The sequence below is a fragment of the Lemur catta genome, chromosome 8, assembly GCF_020740605.2.
Source record: "Lemur catta isolate mLemCat1 chromosome 8, mLemCat1.pri, whole genome shotgun sequence".
In the NCBI taxonomy this organism is placed as follows: domain Eukaryota; kingdom Metazoa; phylum Chordata; class Mammalia; order Primates; family Lemuridae; genus Lemur; species Lemur catta.
The window spans coordinates 50,938,276-50,958,151 of record NC_059135.1 but is presented as its reverse complement, the minus strand read 5'-3'; the positions used below and the strand labels follow the sequence as shown (position 1 = coordinate 50,958,151).

Below are 19,876 nucleotides of genomic sequence, written 5' to 3'. Positions count from 1 at the left end.
CACATTTCCATGTGTTAAGTCTTCAAGAATTGAAAAGGTAGAACATACAGAATTTGTTATTCTTTAGAGCTAAATTAAATTCTTTCATATTTTTAAAATAAAATTTAGAGAAAGAACTAAAGTACTTCAGGAAACTTATGTGCTAGTTATCCCAACAAAGGTTTTGCTATCCTAATAATTAAATATAATTTATTAAAATGTAGCAACCTGTTTTGTGAAGATATTAAAGATATTATTACTAACTTCTAGTTTAAAAAGTGGCATAATCTCTATTTCCCCCTTCTGTTCTTAAAAATCATCCAAACAACAAAGAAAACAAAAACAAAAATGCAAACTCTTCTCTGGTAAAACAGAGATATAGCTAAAATCCAACCATCAAAATATGTGCAAGGGCTCTCAAAATCAACAGAGATCACAGAGGGGAAAGCTCAATATAGTGGAAGCAGAAAAAGAAAACTGTATTTCTCACAAGGAGGTAACAAAGTAAACTGTTCCAAGTATAAAGCCTAAAACCCACGTTTGTTAACAGTAAGAACAAGATGCACAACTACAGGCAGAAATTCCTTAGTTTGGTTGCAATAAGGAAAGAGAAGGCAGACATTAAAAAGAAATCATTCAGAAATACCCTATTTATAAAGAGGATCCTGTTTCTATGGCAAGGGGGGGGAGAAAAGAAGTTTTGTATTATGAAAAAATATAGTTGCCTAACTCCACTGGCTAGAGAAAGATAAAAGCTAAACAAATTCATGAAATCTTGAATCATAAGGAAAACTCTAGTTAGCCTGGAACATAGGAAGACATACGTTTATACCCACATAAATCTACAAATCATTGGCCCAAAGTAAAGTTAACATACCACATAGAAAAAGGTTTTTATTAATTATAAAAAGCAAAATATAAAATTATGCTTCAAAACTTGGACCAATTTCTTTCATATTACTAAATATAAATGAACTAAACTTACTAGAGGAAAAGAAAAAAGACTTTCAGATTGGATCATGAAACAAAATCCAACTCTATAATGTAAACTGATACATCTAAAACTAAGTGTTTTTTAAGACTGAAAACAAAACAATGGGCAAAGGTATACCAATCAAATGCAGATAAAATAAGCGCTGTGATCCTAATACCTAAAAAGCTGAATTAAAAAAAAAAAAAGCTTTAAACTAGAAAAAGGTCACTTTATAGAGTTAAAAAAGGATGTGATTCCTTTCCAACAAATGTTGCTGGAGCAACTAGGCATCCACAGGCAAAACAAGGCAAAACAAAACAACAAAAAAATAAAATTAAAACCTTAACCTCAACCTCACCTGATATGAAAATACAAAAATTAACACAAAATGAATGATGAACTTAAATGTAAAATGTTCTGTTTAAAGGCATAGGAAGAAGAAATGAAAGAAAACCTTCATGACCTATAGCTAGGTAAGGGGTTTTCATACTTGACAAGAAAAACATAATTGATAAAGGGAAAAATTGATAACTTGGACCTCATCAAAATTAAAAACTTTTGCTCTGCAAAATCCTGTATTAAGAGAATGAAAAGACAAGCTAAAGACCAGGAAAAAATATTTGTAAACCATATATCCAACAAAGAACTTATATCTAGAATATATAAAGAATTCTCAAAACTCTGCGGTAGCCAGGTATACTGGCACATGCCTATAGTCACAGCTACTCAGGGAGGCTGAGGCAGGATGATCAATTGAGCTTAGGAGTTAAAGTCCAGCCTGGGCAAGTGAATTTTTTTTTAAACATACACACACACACACACACACACACACACACACATGCTCAACAGCAAAAAACTAATAATCCAACCATAAAATTGGACAAAAGACATTAACAGATATTTCACTGAAAAAGATACATAAATGGTAAATAAACACATGAAACATCACTAGCCATTAGGAAAATACAAATTAAAACCACAATGAAGTATCACTATCAGGGAGTCAAAACAGAAAATAGTGATAACACCAAATGCTGGCAAGGATGCAGAGAAACCAAATCACTCATATGTATCTAGTGGAAACGTAAAATGGTACAGACTTTAAAAAAGAGTTTAGCAATTTCTCACAAAACTAAACATGTACTTACCATATACCCAGGCATTTCCACTCTTGGGCATATACCGCAGAAAAATAAAAACTTATGTCATATAAAAACCTGTACACAAATGTTCATTTTAGCCTTATTTGTAATAGCCAAAAACTGGAAACAACCCAAATGTCCTTTCAGCAAGTGAACAAACTGTGGCACATTATTAAAATCATGATAAGAAATGACTTATCACTCATATCACTTACCACTCAATAAGAAAAAGGAAGAAACAAATGATACACTGAACAACTTGGATGGATCTCAACAATATACTGAGTGAAAAAAGCCAATTTAAAAAGGCTATATACTATGTGATTCCATTTTATAACATTCTTTGAAAAAATTATAGAGATGGAAAACAGATTAGTGGATGGCAAGGGCAAGTGGAGGAAGAGGGGTATTGCTATAAAGGGGTAGCAAAAAAGAGCCTTATGGTGATAGCACAGTTCTGGATTTTAATTGTGGGGTGGTTACAAAAAGCTACACATGTGATAAAATTGCATAACATACACACAAATAAATGTATACAAAACTGGTGCAATCTGAATAGGCTCTGTGGATTGAACCAATGTCAAGTCCCTGGTTGTGGTAATTTACTACAGTAGTCCTCCCTTATCCACTGGCAGTCGGTTCCAAGACCCCCATTGGATGCCTGGAACTGGAACTACATATACTATGTTTTTTCTTATATATACACACCTATATATATAGGTAGAAATTTAATTTATAAGTTAGGCACTGTAAGAGATTAACAATAACAATAAAACAGAACAATTATAACAATATACTATATTAAAAGTTATATGAATCTAATTTCTCTCTTTACCAAAAGACTAATATTTTCAGACTGCTGTTGATCACAGGCAACCAAAACCACAAAAAGAAAAACAGTGGATAAGGTGGTACTACAGTATAGTCATGCTATCATTAGGGAAGGCTGAGTGAGGCGACACAGTACCTGCTTATACCTTTTTTTTGTAACTTCCTGTGAATCTATAATGTTTTCAAAATTAAAAGTTCTTTTAAAAAGATGTGTTTACAGCCGAGTGCAGTGGCTCACACCTGTAATCCTAGCACTCTGGGAGGCCAAGGCAGGAGGATCGCTTGAGCTTAGGAGTTCAAGAGCAACCTGAGCAAGAGCGAGACCCTATCTCTACAAAAAGCAAAAAAAAGATAGAAAAAATTAGCCAGGCATGGTGGCATGCACCTATAGTCCCAGCTACTGGGGAGGCTGAAGCAGGAGGATCACTTGAGCCCAGGAGTTTGAGGCTGCAGTGAGCTATGATGAGGCCACTGCACTCTGGCTGGAGCAACAGAGCAAGACTCTGTCTCAAAAAAAAAAACAAACCAAAAAATAAGATTTACAATGAAAATATAACAGAAATATCTATGCATCAAAGAGCAAAACTAAAAGAAATATGGGGAAAAGTAGAAATACATTAGGATACAGAAGATCTATATAGTATAATAAGGTAGTTCTCATTGATAACATTGAACTCTGTGTACCTGAAAAAAGAGAATACATCTTCAAGTGTTCATTAAACACTTATAACACTGGCCAAATAGCATACCATCCAAAAAAAAAAAACTCAATAAATTCAAAGTAGACATATTATTTAACAACATTCTCTGAAAGTAATGCAATCAAACTAGAAACAGTAACTAAGACAAAAACATAGAAACATACACTTGGCACCTGAAAATAACTCCTATATTACAACCCCCTCAAAAAAATATCATATCTTGAAAAAAAACAAATTAAATCACCACATATTAAGATCTGTGGCATAAAATTAAAGCAGTGATCAGAAAATGTCAGTTCCAAATACATGTACAGTATATTGTGTTAATAAATAAGAATAAAAATAAATGAATTAAACATCCAATTTAAGTTACAAGAATAAAACAAGCCTAAGGAAAAGAATAAGAGAATAAAAAGCAACAATTTTTTTAAAGGTGATTCTTTGGAGGAAAAGGATATGTAAACAGCTAATAAAAACAAAGAAAAAAGAAACATATAGAAACACAAAATAAACAGTAAGGAAGCAATAATCATAAATAGAAAGAAAATTTTTTAAATCATGAGAAGATGACTACTACTATTATACTTATGCAAATACACTTTAAAACTACAGAATGGGTAATTTTATATATAGAATATATATTATATATATAATTTTTAACAAAACTAACCTTGGAAGAAACAAAAAACCTAAAAGATTAACTACTATTTAATTTTAAAAGTAGTCAAAAGCTACCTTCTATAAGAAACACCAAGCCCAAAAGGTTTCTAAGGGAATTCTATTAATACCAAGCCTGTAAAGGACAGATCATGTCAAGACTATTTCAACTGTTCCAGGGCATTAAAAAATAAAGCTTTTAAATGTTTTTATAAAATGATCACAACATTGAAAATAGAAATTTTCCTGGAATTCAAGAATGATTCAATATTTAATATAATCCCCTCATATCAAGAGATGTAAGATGAAAAATCATATGGCTATCTCCATAGATGATGAAACTACATTTAACAAAATTCAACAACCTTTCTTGATTAAAAAAAAACCTAAAATAAAAGTAGATAGAAAATTCCTAAACATGATCAAATATATCTGTCTCAACTCAAAAGTCAGAATAATGCCCAATGGGAAAACATTAGAAGCACTCCCAAAAAACATGTCAAGGATGTCCACTATTTTCTCTGTAATTTAAATTGTTCTGAAGGTATTAGCTAACACAGTTAGCCAAGAGGAAAAAAAAATCAAAAAACCAAAGGAGGTGGCAAAATTATTGCTATTTATAGATGATATGATTGCATATACTTGAAAACTGAATAAGACAATTATTATAGTTGAATATAAAATTAGTATAGAAAATCACTACATTCATATATACAATCAGTTCTAAGATACAAAAAACTCAACTCACATTCATCAAAGCATTCCTTTTCTGAATGAAACTGATGCTATCTGCAACATTATTAAAGCATGAATTTTTGTTAAATATTATCTAGTAACTTGAAATAAAAAAATATAAATGTGTTCCAGCAGGAAATACTTGGAACCTCAATTATAACAGAATCACACAAAGAATACAGTAAACATTAAAACTTTAATATTCAGTGTTTTACTATACTCAAACTAAAAATGCTAAAAAGTTGAAATATAGCAGAATATCTAAAATTCAATCAATATAATCAAATCTTCCTCACTTTTGCTAAATAATTAATATTCGATAAACCTGACGGTTTTTCACCAACCTTCAGATTTGAAACATATTTTTACCTATATTTTACCCTTCCTGCCAAACTTAAGTGTTCTCTTTCAAACAACCACATAAGTTCTATCCAATTTACCAAAATGCTTTTAGATGAGATTTAGTAATATATAAAGTTAAAAATGAATTGATATACAGGTCTCAATATTTATAACTATGTTAACTATTTTATCAGTTTATTTAACTGACAAATGCATCAGCAAGAATTACCTTCACATTCAGGCAAACTAATCATGATTTATTTTGGTGTAAGGAATAAGGTAGGAATCACATTTTTCTTGTTTTTTGTTTGTTTGGCATAAAACTCAACATTTTCCCCCACTGACTTGAAATGTCATATTTACCATATATAAATAAAAACCATATCTAAACATTCCTTTTAAGTTTATTTCTGAATTCTCATATCTCTTTCTATGGTCTGTGTACCTCTTTATACATTGTGCCAAACAATTTCAATTAATGAAGTATTATAAAGCATTTGATGCATGGTAGACCTCTGCTTTTCATTTCTCTCCTTTTTCAGAATTACCATGGCTATTCCTACACGTTATTTTTCCATTAAAAACTATGGAATATGTGTGCCTAGATTTTTTAAATATTGTTGGTATTTTTATTGTGATCACACTTTTTTAGATTTAGAGAGAACTGATCTCATTACAATACTGAGTCCTCTCACCCAAGAGCAAGATACAAAATGTCTAGAAAGTTACAATTTGTAAAAAATAAGGTATCCAGAAGTAAAAGTCTACATAAGATTGCTTATGGAGTTAGTTAATGGTAGAAACAAAACTTAATGGTTATTCACTTAGAAAATGAACCAATTCCAAGGTAATGTAGATCTACCAGCATAATGCAGAAACATCACATTGTAACTCTAACCCAAACCTTCCCTCATTACAGAAGCCTTAATGACTCCTACAAAATAAATTTGGCATTCAGATTATAATTTGTTTCAGTAATAGATGAGAAGATCAGAGAGAGATAAATACACTATAGAATCTGAAAGATAGAAAAACAATGCATAGAATTATACCAAGTTCCTCCATATTATATCCTGAAGTGAATATAATAACATCTCAAAGCTTCTTATTATAGAACATTATATTTTACCATAAAGGATTATTTTGGAATAGTTATACAACATATGCTCAGTCCTGATCCATGACCTCTCCGGTAAAAGCATTTGGCAAACGAGAAATGTGGTGACAGCGGTCAATTTTTGCAGATATCAGGTAGATTTCTAAGCTATATAATCAACATAAACAGTGATGAGCACTGCTCCTTCTGCCTCCAATTGTTTAAGTAAATCCTAATCCAGCCCTCAAAACTATTTGCTTTCATTTGGATATTTGCCCCTCCAAACCTTATGCTGAAATTAGATCCCCAATGTTGGAAATGTGGCCTCATGAGAGATGTTTGGGTCATGGGGGTGAATCCCTCATAAATAGATTAATGCCCTCCCTTGAGGAGGTAATTGAGTCCTGGCTCTATTAGTTCCCAAGAGAGCTGGTTGTTTTAAGAAACAAAAAGCCAGGCACCTCCCACTTTTGCTTCCTCTCTTTCATCAGGTGATCTCTGCACATGCTGGCTCCCCTTCTCCTTCCGCCATGAGTAGAAGCAGCCTAAAGTCCTCACCAGAGGCAGATGCTGGTGGCATGCTTCTTGTACAGCCTGCAGAACGATGAGCCAAATAAACTTCTTTTCTTTATAAATTACCTTTTATAGCCTCAGGTATTCCTTTATAGCAACATTGAATGCACTAAGACACTGGTTCCAAAATAAAAAAGTCCAGGGATAAGCTTGGGCCATAGCTCACATTACACACAAAAGAAAATATCATGTAGTAAGTCTTCTTTCTATTTACCTCAACATCCATTTTCACATTGTTGTGTTTTATTTCATGCTTTTTTGATTGCCATAGATCAGAAGGACAATTCTATTCTTTGTTGGATAAGCAGTCTATGCTTCCAAGAGTGAAAAGCTCACTGAAATAGAAACTACAACAGTTGAGGACGAGGTCACAAATGTGAATGACACAAAGTGAAAAATGGCTCTGAAGCTTACCAAGCCAAGAAATATGAGATGCAGGTGATGCAGAACAGTCAGACAGATACAGTAAGGATAATAAAAGCTTTGTACTCAAAATAGTAGAAAGATCAAACTGAAGAAATTACATTTTTCTTTTATTATTTATACCACATTTTTACTGTAAGAAATTATATTTTTAAAGAAATAAAGTTTTTCTAGTTTTAAAGAACAATTAGTATATGATTTATTTGCCAGAAAAATTTCTTATGAGTCATAATAGTATACCTAGTAGATCACAATTTGTGATATCCATTAGAATTAGAGCAGTAGAGTTCCCTATCAGACATTTTTTTGCAACTACATACAAATCTTTTATAATCAGAAAAAGCAATCTCTATATGGAAACAAATATAAAGTGGGTTTTTTTAAGCATTTAAAAATACTTCAGTCAACTAAACATCTCATATTTATTCCCTTTCTAAATTTCTTTTCTCTTCTCTTCTCTTATGAAAAAATATAAGGGAAACCAGGAAAGGGGCTCAGCATTATAAAATTCACTACTACATCTAGGATAAAAAGCATTCCAAAAGTTTTCAAAAGAGAAGGAAAACAAATTAGCAGAGACAATTATTAATATTCTGCAATATTATGCATGCACTCAATTCTAGCTCTTGTATCTACATACAAAGTTAAATTTTTATGAACTACAGTTCCAATTTGAAAATATATCCTGCACTAAATAGTAAACAAAAATTTTTATGGTAGTCCCAAAGAAAAAGATCCTGCCTCCACTAAATTTCAAATCAAAAACCAAAGTATTACCCTTGATTCCTTCTTTTCCAATTTCTTCCTATCAAATTGTATCAGTTTTACTTCCAAAATATCTCCAGATCATCTATTCACCCCAGTGTCACTGGGCAGTCTAATCCATCTTCATCTTTATATTAAATTTCTATAACAGCCCCCTCTTTCTACTCTTGTCCTCCTCTTACCTAATCTCCACATGGTGGAATGCATAATCCTCCTAAATCTCATTATGTCATTCTTCCACTAAACCTTCACAAGCTTCCCATTACACCCAAAATGAAATTCAAACTCCTAACCCAGACCCTCCATGATCTGGAACCTGCCTGATTCTGCAAGCTCACCTCAGATCACTCTACCTCTCAATCACACATTCCAGATATACCTATCTTTTTGGCCCTCAAGTCATATTTGCTCCTAATACAGAGCTTTTGCATTTTCTGTTCTCTCTTCTTGGAAAGATCTCCCTCAAATCCTGGACTTTGGTTTTTGTTTTTAGGATTTGAAGAACACGTTAGTATAAAAAATTCAAACAATACCAGAAAGCATATGGAAAAAAATAACTACTTGAAATTCCACCACCTAGAGAGAATTACCATTAATATTTTGAGCATAATGCTTTCATATTATCTATGATTATATGTGCCCTATACATTACATGGATAAATAATCTTCCATAAATTCCCGCTCTTTCCACACTGGTTCTTGCTCGTACTTTGGTTCTCAACCCAAATACCAATTCCTCAAAAGAGGCCTTCCAGGACTATCCTCAAAGTAGCCTATTTCTGTCATATCACCCTGTTTATTGTCTTCACCCAGGGCACTATTTTTTCTATCACTAGGGTCTAGCCTAATACCTAACATATTGCAGGTGCCTGGTATCTAATGAATGACAAGATGATAGCTTTGATTAACATTTATAAGCCTCCAAATCCTAAATTTATATCTCCCATTCAAATTTCTCTCCTAAGCTTCATACTCATACTTAACTGTCCCCTGGCAGCTCCATCTGGAAAGTACACGGTTATTTTAATCTCAGTGGGTCACCAAACCTGCCCCTCCTCATGTAACTCCATATTTAGATGAATGACACTACCATCAACCAAACGTCCTAACTTGAGTTTTATCCTTGATGTGATTCTTCCCCCTCATCCCATATCCAATTAGCCACCAAAAGTCTCTCCATATTACTTCAACTCTACCTCCTAAATCTCTTCAATCCGTCTATTTCATTCAGTCCATCTGCTTCTCAACTCCACCACTCCAGTGCAAATCACCATCCACCATTTCCCTCCTAGACAACTATACTAACCTTCTCACTGCTCCCCAATGTAGCCCCCCAGTGGCTACAATGGCTTCCCACTATTCTTAGAATAAAGCCTAAAGTCCTTATCATGGACTACAAGACTCACATGAAATATCTATTGCCTAACTACCCAGCCTTTTCTCTATAATCCAGTCTTTTCCTTCTTTCAATTCTTTAAATCTACTTTGCTCTAGCCCACCTCAGGGTCTTCAAGTGTGCTGTTTCTTCCACCTAAACACTCTATCCACCACATCACACCACCCTAGACACACATACTCATCATTCAGGTCTCAAACTCAAACATCACTTCCTTGGGTAGTCTCTGGTACGCAGAAATCTAAAGAAATCCTTACCCTTATTCCAAAGATTTCCATCCTCTGGTTACACAATCAAATAGTAATGTAGATACTGCTATGAAGGGACCAAGCAGATGTAACTAAGGTTATTACTCAGTTGATTTTTAAGATAAGGATATTATCCTGGATTATCCTGGTGGGTCTAACATATTCACTTAAGCTCTCAAAAGCAGAGCTTTCTCCCAACTAAGGGTAGAACAGGAAGTCAGAGAGATGCAGCAGAATTCAGACAACAACCTGATTGATCCTGGAAGCAGATTCTCCTCCTAGAGAGTCCAGATAAGACTCCAAGCCAGCCGATACCTTGATTTAGGCCTGTGAGACTCTAAGCACAGAACCCAGTCAAGCCACCTGAACTTCTGACATACAGAACTTTGATATAATAAATGGGTGCTGTTTTAAGGTACTAAATTTGTGGCAGCAATGGAAAACTAATACAAAGGCTCTTCCTTGACCCCCACCCAGGCTAGGTTAGTGCCCCTATTAAATGCTCCCATAATATTTTGCACTTCTCATTCACAACATTCATCATACTTATTATTTAATGTATGCAGTCTAAGATCTGTAGAGGTTTTGTATTTTTGTGTACCATATACCATAAATGTTTGTTGATTGAATGAACAAATTTTTTATTCAACTCTTAAAATGTTTAATTATGATATACTTCCCGTACAGTGCTATATTATAAAATATTTCTATAATAAGGGTCAATTGCTTTATAGCAGTGATTAAAAAGAGGGGAAGAGAGTTGGGATGAATGGAATATATTCAGAAGCATTTGAGCAGTTATTCTTTTGGTTTCACTCACTTCATGTCCAATGCCCCTAGGATGCATGGCTATCTATCAGAAAATCACAAAACATTGCCATATAGAGTCATTACTAATTACTAATATCACTTAGTGAGATTCCTCAGGTATGTTGAATTATAAATAAAAACTTAAAACAATTGTTCTACTGTTTTAAAAAAAAATTTCAAACTGTAAAAAAAATCCAAATTTATTTAATCTGAGACATTACCATTTAATAATAAAAAGAGACTGAATATATTATGTAAGTTAAATATATATTCAAACTATCTTGTCAGAAAAGGGAAAAATGAATAAAAAAAAAAATTTACTTACATCAGTGGAAAAGCAAAAAACGGGAGCGTCATGGCAAGTCTTGCTGTAAATTCATCAGGAAGATACCACAAGTATACAATTAAGCATGTAAACAGATAGAGAACTGAAGAATACAGAATTAATCTTCCAACCCATAATTTTTGTAATCTCTGATTTTTTTCCCTAAATTCTTCCAAAGCTTGAATTTCCTGTTAAAAGAAAATTATTCCATATTATTAAAGCTCAAACTTCATAAAGAAATTAAAATGTTAAAAATTTTTAACATGACCAAAAGGTTATATTTAAGAAAGAACCCTTAAAACTCAATAAAATATAACTCTGTTTAAAACAAAGCATAACATGAAAATGAAAACTAAAAAATGGAGTTAAAAATGTATAATGCCTATTCCTGACAAATCACTTTTTACAATGCAAAATTTGATACTATTTTTAACCTACCAAATTGGCAAAGATTAGAGGAATGAAATTGGCATCAGTAAATAATTATTGAGTCAAACAAGTAATAACTCTCCCTATATAGGCCTAAACAAAGAAAAATCTAGCAATAAAAAACAGAATTGATAAAAATTAAAACAGTAACCCGTACTAGATTCTTTCACACTATTCATTACTATCAATATTTCCAGGGAATAACCATTTTTGGTAATGATAGAAAATATAAAAAGCTGTGATACTTTAGAGACTAATAAAAATCATTGCAGACTATCTTATAATCTATTTTATCCTATCGGTAACATTGATTTACACCATGCTATAGATCTAATTTCATTCTAACAGGCTCTGTTACTTGATACAGACTTCTTAAGTCACTGACAGACTTCTACTATTTTGAGATCATGTAACATACCAGATCTGGTCTCCAAAATAATATTTACTAAAATAATATTTACTTAATACCTAAAATAAATTAAAATACCTCACAGCCAAAGAACATACCTTATCTATACTTTCTAGAACTTCTACAGTTGAAGGTTTTGTCTGTTATGGAAATAGAAATAAGAGATGGCATTAAAACCTATTACTGCAAACTTAGAAATATTTTGGTTTCCATAATCATAAAAAACCACTTTAATTCAAAATTTAGTCTTTTCAAATGTTGTCAAGCAACATGTATTTCTATTTATATATAACTAAGATTTATTTAAATAAGAATTGTAATTATAAACAGAACTACATAAGCGTAAAGAAATAAGCATTTTCCTACTTACTTTATTTTTAATCCTAGAAGGACTTTTAATTTCTACCTCAACTTTTACCATTCTTAACCTCAATTGAACATAATTTTATAGAGAGAAACAAATTTTCCTCCAAGAAAAATTTTCTTAGATTATTCAAAAGAATTTGCAGTCTAAAAATGGTCTGATCTGCTATTGCTAAGAGTTCCCTTAGGACTCTGGAGGTCAAAATCAACAGGCTACCCTTCATTCTGAATTCCTAAAGTACTTTTTTGAAGATCAGATTTTAAAATGGCATCTAGAATACCTCATTATAGCAAAGCTTATTTGCCAAATTTATTTTTTACACACCTAAAATAAAAAACAGCCAAAATGGCTCATGTAACACTTGAGAAAATATTTACCAGTTACATCCTCAACAATCCAAGAGGGTAATAAATATCAATTCATTGTAGTTCCCGTAAGAGTTGTTAACATTGGGCTAAACCATATGAAATTACCATTTTTGTAAGTCAAAGTAGTTGAATATTAGCAATTTCATACAGTTCAACCTAGTAAGAAAGACAAAGAAGAGATAAATTTGAACTGCAGGCAGACTATCATAAGGTCATAAGAAGGGAGTCATTAAAACACCAATCCAAAACAAGGCTGTTCCAGCAAGAGTCCAAGAACTACATTATGTACCAAGTATAGCTGGACTCCATTATTATGGTAATAAGGAGTCAAAAATTTATCCTAGACTACTTTATCTCCTCTTAGATTACAAAAGAGCATTTATCAATATAATTTATATTTTCTAGCTATAAATTTGAGTTAGTCCTCTAAGGACTTATCCAATAAAATCAAACTACGTTTCTTATTTTGTTTAACCTATAATTCCTAAAAGCATATGCAGTGTGATTTTAGTCAATATTTGTGACAAGTTTTAAGTAAAAAGATAGAGTCTATAAAAAACCTAAGTATGGTATAGAATACTTATTTTCAACTACCTTCCAAATAAGTTTGATATTTAGGCAGTATGAGAAGAAAACAAAAAAAGATAACCATTTGCACACAAATACATAAATATAAAAATAATAATTCTGTGAAAGTGAAATAATTCGGTTTAACAGAGCTATCAGACACCTATAGAACAAGAACTTTTCCAAATAGAAAAGTAATTCAGAAGAGAAGAAAGAAAGAAATTTAAATAGAGTTAAGGGTAATATCAAACTACTATTCAAGGCTATACCACCAAAGGAGACTTTTACAAACAGCTTTATGTCACTTTTACATTAGATTTAGGAACCAACTATAAAGAAAAGTAACTTACCCTCCACCGAGAAAATAATCCACCCATCTTTTATTTGTAGAAACTGGGCACAATGATAAATATCATCAATTGTTCAAAGGAATTCACAGCTAGAAATAAGGCAAGTATTTTAAAAATTTAAGTTAAACATGCAACATACCTGCTATAAAATTTAAATATTGCAATACTAAAAATACTATGAAATATTAATTTCTTTGGACTCTACTTATATGAAATGCAAATTCAGACAGTCATTCAGATAGAGTCCACCTTTTTAAAATCCATTCTTCAAAGCCAGAACATATTTAAGAGTGAAAATAAAGCTGGAAAGACTTTTTAAATGACAAAGCATTTTAGAAGTGTACATTCATACCACTTTGTGATTTTTTGTTCTTTAAAGTAGGTTCTCTATATTGTTCTTGCAACAAAAGTTTTACTATACTACTTTCACTCTACATACTTAAATAAAACCATTTCTGTCAGTCAGTTGTCTCCCAACTACACTATTTATTTGAAATTAGGAATCTTTTACAATGTTCAGAATAACATCACCTTACAAGTAATAACAGAAAGCCAACTGGATTTTGAATACGAAAATAAGAATTGGCTGGACACAGTGGCTCACGCCTGTAATCCTAGCACTCTGGGAGGCCAAGGCGGGAGGATTGCTTGAGCTCAGGAGCTCGAGACCAGCCTGAGCAAGAGCAAGACCCCGTCTCTACTAAAAATAGAAAGAAATTAGCCAAACAACTAAAAATAGAAAAAAAAATCAGCGGGGCATGGTGGTGTGTGCCTGTAGTCCCAGCTACCCAGGAGGCTGAGGCAGGAGGATCACTTGAGCCCAGGAGTTTGAGGTTGCTGTGAGCTAGGCTGACGCCACGGCACTCACTCTAGCCCAGGCAAGAGAGTGAGACTCTGTCTCAAAAAAAAAAAAAGAAAATAAGAATTACAAGGCTACCTGTGACCTTGGACAAATCATTCAATGATTCTGAGCCTTAATTTTCTTTTCTGTACATTAGAGTTAATAGTACCACCACTTCCTGACAGGATAGTCTTTATTATTATCATCTTACAAATAAAAAAACTAAGGGAAAAGAAGGTTTAGTGATTCCCAGTAGTTCAGAAGAAACATGGCTTAAAGCCCCTTTATCTCCAAGACTTCTGGTCTCTATTACTAAACACTACTATTCAAAACCCAAATAAACAATTCTCTCTGAAATTTTGTCTGAGTCCCTCAAAATAGGTGGCCTTCATTTCAGCTAGCTGTATAGTCCCTCCCTTTAGTTGTTTTTCTGTGACTCTCAAGTGTTTTATAATAGACTCAGCAATATTATATTCTAAATCAATTATCAGTCAATAATTACATAAATTGTTATTCCTTTAAGTTGAAATGGCAAAAGTATACTTTCATACTAACATTTTTACCAGGTTATAGTTAGATACTTGCCAATATGTGAAACTACTTCATTTCTACCCAAAAAAAAAAAAAATTATCTAGGCCACACTCCTCACATTTTTTAACCATAAATGCAATCACAAAATACCAGTATCAAATAAGAACATTTACTCTGCAACACAATTTATATATTGGACTTAACATAAAGTATACCTATCTTGGAGTTACTTAATTAAAAAGGTAACAAAGGGCCTAACTATAAAATACTTTCACTTACAAAGTGATTTCTAAGGACAGAAATAACTTTAATATGTCCTGAAAAATTCTGAAGTTTATAAATAAAATGAATGTTACAAGTCACATTTAAGTTGCAATCTAAATATTATTAATCATTTAGAATCAGCTCAGTATTTGAATTTCTAAAATGTGGTTGCAGGAAATCTAGGCATTTTAATGAATAAAAGTTTAAATTTCTATCTGAGTCAGGACGTTAAATCTAAAAACCTTCTTGAGATGCTAAAAATAATCATCAAGAAAGGTGGGTAGAGGGGAGAGATTCATATAAACCACTTGTTATTCTCAAAGTATATATACATCATTCCACTATTTTAGAACTAGTTTATGGTATGTAGCATAGTATTTTGTACACAACTGACCTACACATTTTGGTTTGAAACAGAATTATATCCCTTCAAGTCAAGTTTGTAACCAACACACCCGGAGACTCTGATCGGAGTTTTTAATATTTGAAATTAATGGCAACAACAATATAAACATTTGATAAGTTCTTCATTTCTAGCAGGCCCTAAAACAAATGCTTTACACGAATTTTATCATTTAGCTGCTGCTATCCCTCCCTTTTACAAATGAGAAACCTGAGGCTAGAGAATTGAAAAGATTTGCTAAGTAGGTCCCAAAGACATTAAGTAGCAGAGCCAGACATAACATTTTAGTTTTGATTTTTTTTAAAAGCACTCAGTTATTCCCAATAAAACAAAATCAGAAATAAAGTTGGCTTTATATAGATTATACTGGAATATTTTTACAAAAAATATATGCAGGCACCTCTGATGTTCTCAAATAGTTGATATACATAACTACTGAAATGGAAAGTAAGTAATAAACACAAGACACAGTATTAATACAACATATCATGTAGCCCAATTCCTGTATTTGATTAAATTTGAATGCTTGAATCTACATTAAAGAGAAGTTAAATGATTTGCCAAAATCATGTAGCTCCAGCTAGGGGCAGACCTAGTACTAGATGTCTGCAACCACAGCCTTTTTTCACTGCATATCACTTTAAAATAAGTATAATATGAAATATATGCATAGTATCACAATTAATACTAACTTTGACACTAATTATTGGCGTCTTGGAGTGCTGCTTAGAGAATTGTTTTGTATAAATGAAACAATCTACTGCTTAGGCTCTAAGATCCCTGAAGCAGGGATTGTGCTTTTAAATTTGGCCTCTAAAACAACATTAGAGTGATAGTCATTAAATAGCCATAGCCATGCTTTCAGGTTCATAATCAAAGAAACAGTCAACCCTCATTGTTTCAGCATTTTTTTCCCATCAAATCCTGGTATGAAAGAAACTGATATACCACAATGCACATGTAATGGATGGTACTCTCCAGCAGACATGAAAACATAACAAAATTAAGTAATTAAATCACATATTTCTCTATAACTGTAATTTCTTTTTTTTCTTAGGATCAGACTGATCTAAATATAACTTTAATTTCATACTGCTTCTATATTCAACCACTGGTTCTCTCCTTTCCACCCAAACATCTAAATTCCAATTCCTGTGGCCCATCACTTACTATGAAATCTTAGACAAATAAGTTATTTAACTTGTTTGTTACTCAATTTCCTCAACTGCAAAAGAAGGATATGTAGTTAAGGAACCTGTTAAATGTTGAAAGGCTTAAATGACATAATGTATTCTACACTGTTTACAACAGTGCCTGACACATAGTAATTGCTCTGTACAACTTAACTGTTTTTATTTCTGTGGTCCTTGCTGTTTTCTAATCCATCTCTGCTTCCTTTCAAATACATGGGAACCAAATAACCATAGAATTCCCTTCTGAAGCATAAATCAATTCGCTTGCCCTTGATTGGACAGATGGTTCAACCCCAAGTGGCTTGTCTCCAAGAACTCTTCCATGAACATGTACAGAGAGTCTTTTTCCACTGTGATATCACAATGGGACTTGTCATGACCTTAAGAGATGGGTGCCATCTAAATATGTTTTGCAATAAACAGTAATGTTCACCATATTATTTGAATATTCTACTAATTGCTATTCACACTCAGGTTTGGGGGTCAGAATTTAAAATCTTGGCAAATGTTTTTCTTAAATTTCAGCTCATTTGAAGTCACATTAAAATAATGAATTAAAATTGACCTGGATCCAAAATATGGTTCAACCACATACTAGCTATGTGATCTTGGGCAAATTACTTAAACTCTCTCTGTTATTGCATTTATAAAATTGTAAAAAACATTTACACTTCACAGACTTGTATGAATTAAATGAAATTATATATCACTTGGTACAGTCTCCTACACATAGTAAGTGCTTAATAAGTTGGAGCCATTATTTTTACTTTACCAGAAAACTGATGTATTTATATGGAACACATTTCTAACTTCCTATAAAGAAAACACCTATTTCATAATTTTAAAAATGGAAAATAAAATTACAGTTTATATTTTTACTGAAATTGTATTGCTCTCATTTTCTCTAGCATTAAAAATAAAGCAAAATAAAAATATTCTGCACTCCTCCATTTAAAAACCTTGTAGGCATTTGGAGAGAAAAAAACAAAGGAAGTTTTAGCTTTGTGTTTATCAAGTCCCAAACTTAAGTATAAACTATTTAATCACCATCAATAGTAATTCCATAACACATTGTACTATACAACTTAAGATTAAAGGTGATTTGTTCTAGAACTCTCCCAAATGAAAGATAATTCTGAAATATCCCAAACCACATTTATTGCCCCCAACAAAAAATATTAATAAAAAGAAGTACACTTCTAACAGCACTTTTAATAGATGATCATTAAGTGCTCCCCTTTGTGGTAAGTGAATTTTCATTCTGAACTACCAAACAATGACTATTTGATTAGAAAGATTTCTATTATGAAATCCTACCTTTTTGATAGCCATATAAGTCTCCCTTTTCTTATATTCTTTCAAGTTAATATATAAACACTACATAAAGTTATTAAGAGCATTACTGAGCTGATCTCAATATCTGACAGAGAACCTTAGAATTCTAATTTTAAATGCACCACTCTTGTTTAAGAAAATGTGTTCAAAATGTCAACTTGGTCTTCCTAAGAACAAACTATGGGGGCTGCTGAGGACAAGGGATTGGCATTCCCTGCCAGTTTGAACATATTCCGGAAACAAAGTTTACTCACACCCACCAAACCGCTGTTGAATAGGGTCGATTTTGTCAATGTGACATCTAGGCCACAGAGAGAGGAGAAAACAGTAGACACTAAGCACCACAAACCATAGGCCAAGTGGGAAAAGCAGAACGTGGAAAACTGAGTGACTCACAGGTCCTGCTTGGTACTGTGACAGTAACATCAGCAAAACTGAGTTCACCAATTCTCACTCTCTCTACCCGCAAATACAACATTAAAGAATTAAAACTACGTATTGATGTAGTTTAGACCTGCTTTTCTCCATCTGCCACTCCCATGACACTGCGCATCTTCGCCCTTCCCCTCCACCCTTCACACCGCCCACCATTCTTCAAATAAGGACAAAGGGTGTAGAGCTGCTTCTTCAAGTAGCACATAATCCACGCCCACACGCCAGAGCCGAGCAGCATGACACTGACAGTTTTCAGTCCCTTCTGATCTTTCCAGTTCTTGGAGCTTCCGCACAACCCAGAAAAAGAAGAGATGGACAGAACACTCAAAGCGGACAGTTTAGCGTAGGATCTGATAGTCTGAGACCTTCTGATCCTTCTCCCCGACACAGGTGGGCCAAAGAGCTGGGGCTCAAGCCAGTCACCACCTAGAATCTCTGAGAACAGAGCTGGGGAAACTACCAGCGCTTGGCGGGGCGGAACCGGGTCTCCAGCACTCCAGAACCACCTCTGCCACTGTGCTAGGAAATCAAGGGGACCAGGCGGCAGGACCGGGTCAGCGCGCTCCATAACCGGAGTCTGCTCGGCCGCCGCCGCAGAGCTTAGGCCACTTGGCATGCGGCGGGGGCACCCGGGAGAAGCAAGCAGGGGAACCGGGGGCTTATTTCCCCCGGGGAAAGCTCAGCGCGCCTCCCCGCTGCAAAGCCCTCCCAACCGCCCTCATCTTGAGCGCTCTACCTGCGAGAAGTGGGCACAGCCCGGCCCTGGCGTCCGCCCCTGCCAGCCTCGGCGGCCACCGCGCAGCCTGCCTCCAGAGCAGGCAGCCGTCGCCACCGACAGAACGCTGGGCCCGGCCAGCTCTTTCCCATCAAACCCCGCGCTCCCGCCGCCCGCCAATTGGCGCCGGGGCCGGCGCGCGCCGCTCCCCGTCACGTGACTGGGAGCGGGGCGGGCAGTTGGGCCGGGGCAGGCCGGGCGGTTGGCGTAGGGACGCCAGTCGGTGTGTGCCCCGCAACCCCCTTACCCTGCTCGTCTTCTCAGGGCTGTAGTGCCATTTGTCATGACTTTTACAATGCAGTTATTTGTTACTCTTCCTTTGCCTCCTTTTCTTTTATTTCAGAATATTACGGGGGGTACAAACGTTTAGGTTACATATATTGCCTTTCATGCCTCCTTTTCTTTTAATGCCTGTTCTGCCAAGTCTCGCTGGAGGAAGAAACCCCCGAAACTGGTCCTGGTGATCCCAGAAAGCCGTCAGAGAAAAGAGGGGCGCGGGGGGGGCGGGACAAAGGCTGGGGAGCTGAGGAGGGTGGAGATGGGTGCGTCTGAAAGGAGCGCCTCCTGCAGAGTCCCGGGAGAGCGGCCAGGCAGCGAGCTGCAGCGCTGGTTAAG

General features: G+C 34.4%; 1 protein-coding gene across 4 annotated transcripts in view; it reads right to left on the bottom strand.

The window, feature by feature from the left end:
• The window catches only part of LNPK (lunapark, ER junction formation factor), a 63,401-nt gene extending 43,993 nt beyond the window's left edge, over positions 1 to 19,408 (bottom strand). Inside the window, exons 1-4 of one of the 4 annotated variants that reach the window (XM_045559016.1) lie at positions 19,223 to 19,408; positions 13,484 to 13,572; positions 11,933 to 11,974; positions 10,997 to 11,184 (exon numbers count right to left, since the gene is read on the bottom strand). In XM_045559016.1, the coding sequence (XP_045414972.1) occupies positions 10,997 to 11,184; positions 11,933 to 11,974; positions 13,484 to 13,510 (257 nt within the window). In that variant the 5' untranslated portion in view covers positions 13,511 to 13,572; positions 19,223 to 19,408. Of the gene's footprint in view, positions 1 to 7,243; positions 7,254 to 10,996; positions 11,185 to 11,932; positions 11,975 to 13,483; positions 13,573 to 19,222 lie in introns of those variants that run through there. The other 3 variants (XM_045559017.1, XM_045559018.1, XM_045559019.1) reach the window with 3 other exon arrangements.
• Between the last annotated feature and the right edge of the window lie 468 nt (positions 19,409 to 19,876).